Source organism: Somniosus microcephalus, chromosome 16 (genome assembly GCF_052327205.1).
Source record: "Somniosus microcephalus isolate GS21.2 chromosome 16, FLI_Smic_1.0, whole genome shotgun sequence".
In the NCBI taxonomy this organism is placed as follows: domain Eukaryota; kingdom Metazoa; phylum Chordata; class Chondrichthyes; order Squaliformes; family Somniosidae; genus Somniosus; species Somniosus microcephalus.
The window spans coordinates 20,027,621-20,041,755 of NC_141002.1; the positions used below are offsets into that span (position 1 = coordinate 20,027,621).

Here is a 14,135-nt window from a genome sequence, read left to right on the forward strand (position 1 = left end):
GAATACTAAGTGCCCAGTCCTCACCGTTTTTAAGCCACGTTTCCGTTATTGCCACAACATCATATTGCCACCAGCTAATTGTGCTTGTAGCTCACCAAACTTATTCACCACACTTTATGCATTTACGTACATGCATTCTAAACCCATTTTTGAATTTTTCATAGTCTTTCTTAGTCGGCTCCTATCTAATATGGTACTACTACCGCCTTTAGTACTATCTTCTCTAGTACTATCCAACACAATCACTCTTTTATGCACCTTATTCCTCTTTTCTACTCCTATATGCTGGTGCCCATCCCCCTGCCAAGCTAGTTTAAACCCTCCCCAACAGCACTAACAAACCTCCCCGCGAGAATATTGGTCCCGGCTCTGTTGAGGTGTAACCCGTCCGGCTTGTACAGGTCCCACCTTCCCCAAAAACGGTCCCAATGCCTCGGGAATCTAAAGCCCTCCCTCCTGCACCATCTCTCCAGCCATGCATTCATCTGTTCTATCCTCCTATTCCTGTACTCACTAGCACGTGGCACCGGGAGTAATCCGGAGATTACTACCTTTTTGAGGTCCTGCTTTTTAACCTCGCTCCTAGTTCCCTAAACTCTGCCTGTAGGACCTCATCCCTCTTCCTGCCTAAGTCGTTGGTACCGATATGGACAACGACCTCTGGCTGTTCACCTTCCCCGGCCCCCCTCCCCCCCTCAGAGTGTTCTGCAGCCACCCAGTGACATCCTTGAGTCTGGCACCAGGAGGCAACATACCATCCTGGAGTCATGTCTACGGCTGCAGAAACGCCTGCCTGCTTCCCTAACTATCAAATCCCCTACCACTATTGCTCTTTTTCCTCCTTCCCCCCCCCCCCCCCCCCCCTCCGGTGCAGCTGAGCCACCTGTGGTGCCATGGACTTAACTCTGGCTGCAGACCCCAGAGGAACCATTGCCCTTACCAGTACTCTGAACAGAATACTGGTTGGAGAGTGCGATGCACTCCGGGGACTCCTGCACTACCAGCCTGGTGGTCCTCTTCTGTCTGATGGTCACCCATTCCTCTCTGCCTGCATACTCTTAAGCTGCTGGGTGACCAGCTCTAGAAACGTGCTATCCACGTAACTCTCAGCCTCACGGATGCACCGCAGTGACTCCAGCTGCTGCTCAAGCTCCAAAACCCAGAGCTCGAGTTGCTGTAGCTGGCGACCCTCCCACACATGTTAACACAGCCCTCTTGGGGTGAGGTACAGCACAGCCACACTTAGAATGAAGTTCCCTATGCTCTTCCCGTACTGATAATCGATATCTCTAACTTCAGAAGATCATTTATTACTGGCTCAGTTTCTCACACCAGCCACTGTTCTTTTCTCTCTGTGTGACATTACCAGTTTTCTACCATTTTATGGCCAGTTATGTACTATGGACTTGAGCACCTAATCACCATAGCTGTCAAGACCAAACCTCATTTTGATCGGACCCGTATGGCCGGCAAAGAAAGTAAACTGATCTATCAGTTAAGGTTAGATTTGAAGTTGGGTTCTGAAGGTGAAACAGCTGTACTTGCCTCACATGGCTGCAGTGTATTTGACAACGATTGGAATTATATTAAATCTGCTGGTCTTTGTTTCACTGTATCCCTACTGAGAGAGAGTTTGAGGATTAGACTGAATAGAAGCCATATGTTGGTTGCTTGATTCATTATTTTTCCATCCTTCTACTCCTTTGGAAATCTCCTATTTTCCCTGACTCCAGGAATGGGCTAGAGTCCGTACCAATGCTGGGGGGAGGAGCGGGCAGGGGCACACAGAACAGTGAAGATGGAGAGGAGATCAAGATTACTGGCGCTCTGCTTTTTCCCTGCCCTCCCTTCAGTGTGTGGCACGGCCTGGCCTGCACTGTGCACCTCCCCACACTACAGCCGAGATCATAAACCCTTTGCTTGGAAAGGGAATCCTGGAAATCACAGCTCAGAAGGAGGCTGCCATTTGGTGACCATCGTGCCTGTACAATGATAGCGGTTAACTGGTGTTATCTTCCCTAATGCCATTTCCCTGTATCCTTTTTATATTCTTTTCAAATACTTGTCAAATAATGTTATAGTCTCTGTCTCAATAGCCATTTCTGGTAAATGACCCTCTGTATGAAAAACAATCAGGAGCAGGAATCCTGGCTTATTCCCCACCCCCGCTGCCAGCTCAGAGACACTGAGGCCAATTGTAGTGACCCAGCTGAGATCAGCTAACTCCATACAGACCAATGATCGAACCTGGGTCTTTTTAGTCTGTATGGTTTAGTATCGCACCACATTAGTGAGGTACTGGAGGCCTGCTGGTGACCATGGAACTATACCCTAACACATGAGTCAATGTCTTCAAGAGAGGGGAGAAAAATGATGAGAAAACCTGTGAAGTGATCGAAGAAAAGTCTTTTAGGTATTCAGCATTAGTGGGCAAGATGTAAAGCAACTTGGAGTTGGAGAAATTGCTGAAATAACAGAGTTAAACATAAAACTAAGTTATGAGTTTTTTTTGTTTATTATTAACCTCTATGTACTTGAAATATAATGCACTGTGGCTGCATCCATTCTTCAAATTGAACTTCCTGACTTTCTATCTAATTAACGTGTAGCGGCTATCTACATGAAGAACATGGTGACGCAGTACTGGCCGGATCGTGAAGCGCCTCCTGGGGAAGCTATGTTGCCTTTCAACATACATGAAAATGATCGTCAGCAAATCCGTGACAACATTGTGGAGGGAATCATTCAGTCGCCCGACTTAATCAGGTATGGTCTAATTAGAGACAGCAATCACTGAAATTCAAACCCACTGTTTACTTGTATGGAACCAACAAAGGAGGACAAAGGGATTAATTAAGAGGGGGAAAATAGAGTATGAGAGTAAGCTTTCAGGGAACATAAAAACTGACTGTAAAAGCTTTTATAGATATGTGAAGAGAAAAAGATTGGTGAAGTCAAGCGTAGGTCCCTTGCAGTCAGAATCAGGGGAATTTATAATGGGGAACAAAGAAATGGCAACCAATTAAATATTACTTTGGTCTGTCTTCACAAAGGAGGACACACATAACCTCCCAAAGATGTCGGGGAACATAGGGTCTAATGAAAGGGAGGAACTGATAGAAATCAGTATTTGTAGGAAAATGGTGTTAGGGAAATTGATGGGATTGAGGGCTGATAAATCCCCAGGGCCTGATAATCTACATCCTAGGGTACTTAAGGAAGTGGCCCTAGAAATAGTAGATGCATTGCTGGTCATCTTCCAAAATTCGATAGATTCTGGAACAGTACTCATGGATTGGCAGGTAGCTAATGTTACCCCACTGTTCAAAAAGGGTGGTAGAGAGAAAACGGGGAATTACAGACCGGTAAGCCTGACATCGGTAGTGGGGAAAATGCTAGAGTCCATTATAAAGGATGTAATAGCAGAGCACTTGGAAAAAAGTGACCGGATCGGACAAAGTCAACATGGCTTTACAAAAGGTAAATCGTGCTTGACTAATCTACTGGAATCTTTTGAGGATGTAACTGGTAGAATAGATAAGGGAGAACCAGTGGATGTGGTGTATTTGGATTTTCAAAAGGCTTTCGATAAGGTCCCGCATAAGAGATTAGCGTGTAAAATTAAGGCACATGGGATTGGGGGCAAGTTATTGACTTGGATAGAGAACTGGTTGGCAGACAGAAAGCAAAGAGTTGGAATAAACGGGTCTTTTTCCGAGTGGCAGGCAGTGACTAGTGGGGTACCGCAGGGATTGGTCCTTGGACCCCAGCGATTCACAATATATATTAATGATCTGGACGAGGGAACTAGATGTAATATCTCCAAGTTTGCAGACGACACAAAGCTGGGTGGGCATGTGTGCTGTGAGGAGGATGCCGAGAAACTCCAGTATGATTTGGACAGGTTGGGTGATTGGGCAGAAGCATGGCAGATGCAATATAACGTGGATAAATGCGAGGTTAACCACTTTGGTGTCAAAAACAGGAAGGCAGATTATTATCTGAATGGCAATAGATTGGGAGAAGGGGAAGTGCAACGAGACCTGGGCGTCCTTGTGCACCAGTCGCTGAAAGTAAGCATGCAGGTGCAGCAGGCGGTTAAGAAGGCAAATGGTATGTTGGCCTTCGTAGCGAGAGGGTTTGAGTACAGGAACAAGGATGTCTTGCTGCAGTTGTACAGGGCCTTGGTGAGGTCACACCTTGAGTATTGTGTGCAGTTTTGGTCGCCTTATCTGAGGAAGGATGTTCTTGCCATGGAAGGAGTGCAGCGAAGATTCACCAGACTGATACCTGGGATGGCAGGAATGAGATATGAGGAGAGATTGGGTCGATTGGGCTTGTACTCGCTGGAGTTTAGAAGAATGAGAGGGGATCACATTGAAACTTATAAAATTCTAACAGGACTAGACAGACTAGATGCTCGAGGGGCCGACTGGTCTACTCCTGCTCCTATCTTCTATGTTTCTATGGAAGAGCAAGTTACCTGCTGGCAGAAAGAAACTAACATGATTCCCTGCTGTCAGTGGATTGAGCCATGAGTGAATACTGGAGAGTGTATGGGGGAAATCCAGTGGATGAGGTGTATATGGATTTTCAGGAAACCTTTGGCAAAGCACCACACAGGAGACTATTAGAGAAGATCAAGTAGCATGGAATTTGGGGGAGAGCAGAAACTGGATTAAAAATTGGTTAGAAGAGAGGAACCAGAGAGTAGGAGTTAAGGAGAGTTTCTTGGAGTAATTAGAAGTGGGTAACAGTATCCCACAGGGTTCTGTTCTGGGACCACTTATGCTCACTGTGTACATCAATGTATTGGATATAGAGCTAGAGGGAGCGGTGTCCAAATTTGCAGGCAATACTGAAATGGGAAGCATAATAAATAATTGAGGACCAAAAGAAGATGCAAAGAGATATTAATAAGAGGGTGGGATGGTCAAAAAAGTGATGGATGGAATTCAATGTCAGCAAATATGAGGTGATTACATTTTGGTGTTCAAAAAAAATTATACTTTGGAGGAAAACTGGGTGTTGTGGGAGAGTGGAGGGATTTGGGGGTTGAGGTTCACAGGGCATTGAAAGCAGCACCTCAAGTGGATAAGGCCTTTCAAAAGCTAATGGAATACTGGGTTTCATGGCAAGAGGTATAAATTATAAAAGTTGAGAAGTAATGGTGAATCTATATAAAACCTTAGTAAGGCGGAGTATATTGTGGGCAGTTTTGGGCTCCGCACTATAGGAAGGATGTTGAGGCAATACGAACATACGAAACAGTTGTACAGGAAAAGTTGCGATACCTTGTACAATACAATATAGACTCTCCCCACCCTGTAATCTCTTGGGAGAGGCAAAATGCCAGATAAAATTCCTGGCCAATTACAGAAAAAAAAAATCTGGAAAATCCCCCTCCGACCCCTTTAAGCGATCAAAACTAGTCCAGGAGACCACATTGGGCCTGACTTACATTTCAGGGTAGCTACCTCTTGTACGACTTGATACCCGCCTCAACCAGAAACAGTTCAGCTCTCTCTTGAAGGTGTACAGTGAATCAGCATTCACCGCATGAACTGTCAACCTTTTTGACAGGTCTACTATTCTCTGGGAAGAATCGCCTAGCATCCAACCTAGTTCTGCCCTTACATAACTTGTAAGTGTGACTCCTGATCCTCCTTAGCCTATCCAGTTCAAATAATTTGTCTAGGTAAACATAATCTAGTTCCTTCATTAAAGTGCACTTCAATCAAATCTCCCTGGGTCTGCGCTTCTCTAAAATAAACAGACCCAGCTCTTTAAACCTATCTGAGATAGAGATGGCACAGAACAGATTCACTAAGATGCTACCTGGTATGAGGAAATAGGAAGAATCATTTGAAAAACTGGGACTGTTTTTGTTAGAACAGAGGATATTAGGGGGTGATTTGATAGTTTAAAATTATGAAGATATGGGATAGAGTAGATAGAAACAGACTGTTTCCAGTGATTGAGGGGTCTTGAATGAGGCGACGTAGGTATAAGATTAAATGCAAGATATTTAGGACAGAGAGCAAGAGAAACTTGGACAGTGCATTCCACAGCTTCACAACCCTCTCTATCAGAATTAGTGAATGAAGCAGACACCATGTCCACTTTTAAGAATAGGTTAGATAGGTGGTTTGACCAAAGGGGAATAAAGAAATATGGGAACCAGAATTAATTAGGATTCATCGTCATGTGAAGGATAAAAAACAACATGGGCTGGCTGGGCAGAATGGCCTGTTTCCATGTTGTAATTTCTATGTAATTCTATATAGAGAGACTGGCTCTTTTTAGCCTTTTGGGGTGGGGGGGGGGTGGGAAGAGAGGAATGACAATTGATATGATTTTAGCTTCTCATACTTCTTTCTCCTGTCCAAATCAATTGTCTCTGGATTTCCACATAGATTTACGCTGCATGCCCGCATCACTTCTACAGGCAATTAACATCAGTCATACCAGATACTTTTGTACAGGACTAAATTGTCCAGCCAGTTTATATCCAAATATTTACAAAAGCAAGCAGTAATAACGAGCTGTTAAAGTCAGCCAAAATAACAGCAGTTTTGAACCAGTTCATAAAGGGTTAAACCTGTCAGTGGTGGTCCTTTGACAGCTTTCTTTGAAAATCTTTCTATGTCTGCTGCTTCTTGGAATGGGAGCCGCTGCCCAATCCCTAGTGGATGTTGTCTTTGTCTGAATTGTGTTGGTGTCTGACACTCATGCAACCTTTGTATGGGCTAGGTCGAGACCATAACTAACCAGTATATCAAAAGCGCTGGATTCTTCGAGCCACAAAACCATTTGAAATACAGCCTTACCTTTGAGAAATTAGTTTGCAGGTGCTACAGATTTACTTAGCTGTAGTTACCTTCTCTGATGTGGTGGATTCAGTTGCTTCAGGTCTGAGCATCTTACTTTTGTGGAAGTTGACTGATGTTGCCCGATATCTACTTATACGCTAGTGTGACCTGGGGTTGTAATATTACCTCCATGTTTTTGTACATGTACTTCTCTAATCTCTCGGGAGGCAGACTAAGCAAACATTTGGTGAGGTGAGGCCAGATATGTATCATTATGCTGATTTATTTTCAGTGAGGTGCACATACAGAACAGCAGTTATAACCAGACTCACTTAATTCAATCTATACAATTTACCTGCATGTAATAATACAAAATAAAGAACATGCCATGATGGCCCATGACACCAGATCATCATACTTTATTTTAAACAAGGTGGCTTCCAAATATCCTCCAGTATTTCTAACCTCTTCACCTTAGTGAAAGACCCTTAACTTTGCCTTTAAAACACCTGACTGTCCTTCTAGCCATCCTGTTTCAAGAAACCTCTCCTTGTCTCTTTTATCCCAGACCGACCGGGATCCTTTCCAATACAGGAAACTTTTTGGTTTATCCGGAGGTTATATGTCCGGAATACTCGATCTAACGGCAAAAATCAGGAGCCATTTTCTATAAGTTTTTTTAGTTCTCGTTGCTTTTTTTTTCCCAGTCAGGCACTGCAAGGTCTGTAGCTATAGCAACAGCTTCAGCTAGAGACGCTTGCAGCTGCAGCCGACTGTTTTGAAGCTGTTGCAGGGTTTGTTGATTCACACGGAGCTTTTCAGTTCCGTATCTCTCAACATTAACGCTGGTATGTCCGGCACTTTTGATGGTACGGCACCAGCTCGGTCCCGTCAGTGCCGGATATCAGAAAGTTTCCTGTATATGGAATTGTTTTTTTTGATTACCTAGACAAGCTAAACAAATTGCTTATATTGTTTAATTTCTGGGGAAAACAACTTCCATTTAGCATTCTAGCCCTTTTTATATAGGTGCCTTTTGGAGAGAATTCATTTTGCTTATTTAAAAAAATATTTAAGTATTTTTTCCTAGTCTCTCACTGTTAAGAAAATATTATGATTTGTCTTTCTCAGATACAAAGTGGATGACCTCACACTTCCCCCCACATTGAACTCCAGTGAGAGACTAGGAGCTATGGAGGAGCAAAGGGATTTAGGTGTCCATGTACACAAATCACTAAAAGCTAGTGCACAGGTACAAAAAGTAATCATAAAGGCTAATGGAATGTTAACCTTTATCTCAAGGGGTTGGAATACAAAGGGGAAAAAGTGATATTTCAGTTGTACAGAGCCTTGGTCACTGTGTTCAGATTTGGGAACTGAATGCCAGGAAAGATATATTGGCCTTGGAAGGGGGTACGGTGCAGATTCATCAGAGTAATAAATTATGAGGACAGGTTGCATAAACTTAGCTTGTATTCCTTTTGTGTTTAGAAGGTTGCGGAGTGATCTAATTGAGCTGTTTAAAATGATTAAGGGATTCGATAGGGTGGCTATAGAGAAACTGTTCCTCTGGTGGGGGTATCCAGAACAAGGGGGCATAATATTAAAATTGGAGCCAGGCCATTAGTAGTGAAATCAGGAAGTACTTTTTCTCACAAAGGGTAGTGGAAATCTGGAACGCTGCCCCCCCCCCCCCCCCCCAAAAAAAAAGGCTGCGGATGCTGGATTGAAATTTTCAAGACTGAGATCGATAGATTTTTGTTAGGTAAGGGATATGGAACAAAGGCGGGTAAATAAAGTTGAGGTTCAGATCAGCCATGATCTAACTGAATGGCGGAGCAGGTTGGAAGGTTTGAATGGCCTATTTCTGTTCCTATGTTCATTCCTATGTTCCTACTGTGGGAAATGGTCATAAATCCTGAAACCTGATACAGGAAACTTTGTGATATCCGGCACCGACGGGACTGGCGTGTTGCCGATCTATCAAAACTGCCAGACATACAAAGTTAGTGTTGAAGCATACGGAGGTTTTCATCTCCATATCTGACAACAAACACTGTTGCTTAGCAACAGCTTCTAAAGAGTTGTCTGCAGCTGCAAGCGTCTCTAGCTGAAGCTGTTGCTATAGCTACAGACCTTGCAGTGGCTGACTGGGGGGGAAAAAAAGAATGAGATCTAAAAAAAAACTTACAGAAAACGGCTCCTGATTTTTGCCGTTAGATCGAGTATTCCGGACATACAACCTCTGGATAAACCAAAGTTTCCTGTAACTGGATAGAGACCCTTAGTTGAACAATAGATGGCAAACTCCGTTATCACAGCCAAAGTCTTGCCGATGGCCACCTGGGTGTTTGACATGTGCTTTCTGTGTTAAGGCTATAATGAATAGATTATGTGGTTCATAAATAGGCCAGTGATGCCTGCTGAACTATTTGTAACACCTAGGTACCTTATCTCACTGCCTGTACAAAAGGGCAATAAAGCTTTCATTTGACCTGTTGGGCATATTCTCTCAAATATAATTACCACATCATCAGGAAAAAAAGGAATTAAAACCCACTCTGTTTACATACTTATGAGCCATGGGTGTTGGGAGTTCTGGTTCACATATTCTATTGAGCCATGTTTTGGTTGGCACAAGAAGTTTTGGAATGGCAGCAGTACTTTCCAGCTATGAAATCCTATAAAGAAATATTGAAAGTTTTTTTTCATATGACTTTAGAATGTGATTGTTCTTTGATCTACCGCAGCAACTAAGGGGTGTGGGGAAGCCATATAGAAAGGTATATTATTAAATAGTATGAAAAGGCTATATCTGGAGCACTATTTAAAGGAAATTCCTGACAACAAACCGGTGAAAGAGAAATTTAGGAGTGATCTTGGGGAGAATATCTTCCCAGAAAGCGATCGCCACTCGCGGGCGACATCTGGTTAGGGTAGTGCAGGGGGAAATCTTTTTGTCATTCATGACAGTTAAATGTTTTGAGGGAAAGGAACTGTGGTTTTTCTTTCTAAATTAATGAGCAGAATGGCTGCCTCCATTTGTACATGTGATTTGTAATGCTCATCTTTTGAAAGGCGATTAAATATTCCCATGCAACATAGTAGCCGACAGGATAGGTGCACAACCTGTTCCTGGGGTATCCTAACGTCGCTTTGAGCCAGTAACTTACTGGGTGCAAGAGTGGATGTAATAAACCTCTTCTGATAATTTCCTAACTTCCCCACACCACCACCCCCCCCCCCCCATTTCCCATGAGGAAGTACTAAGAATAGAAAGTGTTTTATTACCCAGCGCTAATATCCTTCCTCTTAATGAACACCGAATCAGAATGAAGCACTTTCACAAGGTGTTGAGATTTTCTGTCTTTCATTATGTGGCTCGTTGGCTCTTTCCCCACTTAGTTGTTGTACAGTGCTTCCTCGGGCACGCCAAGTATCCAGTGGTACAGTTAGGAAGTTTCGACTTCACGGACCTGTGACTAATTTACATGCTAATGTCACGTTTGAAGGTCTCAGCTGGCTGTGTGTCTTCGTGCTATCATTAAGTATGACTTCCCAGGACGTTGGACGGCAGTGGTGGACAAAATTGGCTTTTTTCTGCAATCTCCAAATAATGCGAGCTGGCTCGGCAGCCTGATGTGTCTGTACCAGCTGGTCAGGACCTATGAGTAAGTATCTATAATGTGTGTGTTTCTGTTAGTATGCTGGCTAATCAGTTTTAAAGTCAATTAAAATATGATGATGATGATCTTGATTGCGCAAATACTGTAACTGTTCCATAAGCCTATAGTAGGATCTTATTGCAGATGAGCATTTAAGAGGAGCTAAGTTGGTGTCTGGAATGTAGATAATGGAGTCAATTTTTTGCATAAGAAAGGCTGCTTTTCAGCAGTATATTATTTTGAATTTCATAGTTTTTAAAACCAAACAACGATGTACAATGACGGAAGTTAATTTTAAAACCGACCGTGGTGTTTAAAATAATACAAGGAAGTACTTGTTTTTTCAACCCTGACTTAACATCAGCAGTGAGTCTCACGGAGACAGGATTGTGCAGCATTTTCCCAGAAATAATTCAGAACCACAAATAGACTTCCTGTGGCTTTGCTCACGGCAAGACACAAGAGGAAAAACAAGTGGGGTTTGGGCTGACAGAGGTAGTGGGCTGTAAAATAAATTCACATAGCCAGCCACGTGAGGACACGGGATGAAGGAGGCTGCGCGGCTGGAGAAAATTAAATTTGCTGACTGGCAATGGTCGGTTTGGTCTTGTGTGAAATGCTTAGTGGTTCCTAATTGGTTATTTTGTTCTTTTTTTTGATTGGCATGCTTTTGAATTGGGATTTGTTAATATTTTGCATATATTAAATATAAGCAAATGAAGCTGAAGTGTGAGACAGATAATGTGATGGGCACTCTGAAGTGTGACATTCATCCTTTTTATAATATTACTCATCGATCTCCTGTGGAATTGCTGATGGTAAGTCAGATTTTCTAAGTTTTTAAACAGCAATTTTATACCACAGAATGCACAATGCATTATTCCACTGTGAAGGTGGAGCTGTGGTAGCCCTGGCCAATGTCATTTTAAGGCCACAATATCTAATTGCTGTAAATAAGCACAAGTCTGAGGTTGAATTAGAGCTTAACTGTTGTTAGTGGGGGGAGTTTGCAGATTATCAGGTGCTTGTAAATCCCTGACTGGGGTCAACCTGCAAACCCCCCTCTGTCTCCGCGCCCCCCCACCCTGCAACCTAACCTGCAGTTGACCGTAACACAGAATGACTGCCTGTCATTTTATCTTTTTTTCTTTAAACTTTTGAGACTTTAAAATGTAAAGTGTGACTGAAACACTCAAAAATTGAGTTAGATAAAAAAAAAATCACTGAGCTTGGTGAGTAGGACCTTGGGTTGTTCCCTTTCAGCGATGCCTCTTATCTGCTGAGTTGCTTTCTCTGTAATGCACAATATTTTTCTGCTAAGGTTGAACTATTAAGTTGCATTTCTTCTTAATTTTGGTGTGTACGCGCTGGTGCACTCCCACATCGCTGAATCCCAATGTGTTTCTTTTTTCAGGTTCAAGAAGGTAGAGGAGCGAGATCCTCTGATAGCAGCGATGCAGATATTTTTACCACGAATTCAGCAGCAAATCTTGCAACTTTTGCCCGACGCAACCCATTGTTCAGTGCTGATCCAGAAGCAGATCCTAAAAATCTTCTACGCGCTTATTCAGGTATGAACAACACCAGGACAGCCAAGATACATTTGTCAATTATTGGAGCTGCCTTCTGCCTCTTCATTTGATCTGGTAGTTTATATATCTGGATGTTAACCACTTAGCTTTGTGCAAGTTGGCCTGATTGAGAGGGTTTGACATAACAACAGCAATAACTTGGATTTATATAGCGCCTTTAACTTAGTAAAACATTTCAAGGCGCTGCATAGGAGTATTTTAAGACACAAAATTTGACACCGAGCTACATAAGAATAAATTAGGGCAGGTGACCAAAAGCTTGGTCAAAGAGGTAGGTTTTAAGGAGTGTCTTATGGAGGAAAGAGAGGTAGCGAGGCGGAGAGGTTTAGGCAGGGAATTCCAGAGCTTAGGGCCTAGGCAACAGAAGGCACAGCCACCAAAGGTTTAGTGATTATAAACAGGGCTGCCCAAGAGGGCAGAATTAGAGGAGCGCAGATATCTCGGGGGGCGGGGGGGGGGGGGTTGTTGTGGGGCTGACTGAGATTGCAGAGATGGGAAGAGGTGAGGCCATGGAGGGATTTGAAAACAAGGATGAGAATTTTGAAATCGAGGCGCTCTTAACCGGGAGCCAATGTAGGTCAGCGAGCACAGGGGAGATGGGCGAACGGGACTTGGTGCGAGTTAGGACACGGGCAGCCAAGTTTTGGATTTACTAACTCTAGTAGTAGATCTATTGGGTATGGTAGTGTCGTGGCTATGTTACTGGACAAGTAATCCAGAGGCCTCAACTAATAATCCAGAGAACAAAACCTACCATGGCAGTTTGAAAATTTGATATGTTTATCATGAAATTGAAAGCTGGTATCGGTAAAAGTGACTGAAGCTGTCGGTTTGTCGTAAAAACCCAAGTGGTTCACTAATGACCTTCAGGGAAGTAAACTTGCCGTGATTACCTGGTCTGGCCTATGTGTGCCTGCAGTCCCACATCAACATCGTTGACTCTTGACTGCCCTCTGAAGTGACCTAGTGAGCTACTCAGTTGTACTAAACCGCTATCAGCGGTTCAAGAAATCCCACCATCACTTTCTCAGGGCAGCTATCGATGGGCAATAAATGCCGGCCTTGCCAGTGACGCTCACATTCCACAAATTAGTTTTTTTTTTTAAGTAGTCTGATTATTCACCACATCTAAGTAATTTAAAGGAAAATTTTGCATGATAAGTGGTCTTATGTATGACTATTTGTCCAGCTGCCCTGTCAATATATTACTTAAGGATTTCAAAATCTTACTATTCAATGTCTAGCTTATCGATTGCAGCTACCATCCCCTTAGTCATTCACATTGCTGCTTGTGTGCAAATTGGTTGCCATATTTCCTACATTACAACAGTGACTACACTTCAAAAATACTTCATTGGCTGTGAAGCACTTTGGAACATACTGAGGTTTTGAAAGGCTTTCTTTCACTTCTTTCAAAGGCACTGACCCTTGTTGACATATAGGTGCTGATAGATCTCGGGTACCTTGCTCAAGTGTGTAAACTTCCTGTGTGTGCTCTAACATTGAGCATTGACAGGTTATTTGAGTACACGGGCATCCTTGCCCACACGCTCATAGGAAGCCTACGTGTTGCTGTATGCCTATTCACCAGTTCAATCTTCTTACGAAACTGCACAGAATTAAACTTGCACTGTTGAGGGGGGTAGAGTATTTCCAGCGCATGTTTTGATTTAGCAACATTACCATAGCGGAACCAGTTGTTCCATTGGCGCCAATAAAACCCTGCTTTATTGCTGAACCAGTTATTTTGTGAGTCTCTGAAGAGGTGGAGCAGCTGTACCGGAGCATCATTCAACTGATATGTAACAGTTTATATGCGTACGTGCAAGTCGAACAAAACCGAGTACAACAAAAACATGAGTTTTTAGCCGGTCTGACAACCCTAGTCAATGAGGGCGCCTTGCATTAGAAATAATTTCCCATCACTTTATACAAAATGCAGGTAACTTAGAATTTCCCTCCCATTTCCCTGTCACTAGATTTTTGACTTTTTTTTACAGAAGGGATTTGGAAAATAGTTACTTTTAAATGTTGGCGGTTTTAAAACAAGATGACTTCACAGTTTT

General features: G+C 43.0%; 1 protein-coding gene across 4 annotated transcripts in view; it reads left to right on the plus strand.

Annotated features, from left to right (window-relative positions):
* ipo8 (importin 8) overlaps nucleotides 1–14,135 on the plus strand; it is a 124,130-nt gene that overhangs the window by 25,569 nt on the left and 84,426 nt on the right. For 2 of the 4 annotated variants that reach the window (XM_086008643.1, XM_086008644.1), the window contains exons 3-5: nucleotides 2,610–2,766; nucleotides 10,325–10,483; nucleotides 11,892–12,048. In XM_086008643.1, coding sequence (XP_085864769.1) covers nucleotides 2,610–2,766; nucleotides 10,325–10,483; nucleotides 11,892–12,048 — 473 coding nt within the window. Of the gene's footprint in view, nucleotides 1–2,609; nucleotides 2,767–7,943; nucleotides 8,065–10,324; nucleotides 10,484–11,891; nucleotides 12,049–14,135 lie in introns of those variants that run through there. The other 2 variants (XM_086008646.1, XM_086008645.1) reach the window with 2 other exon arrangements.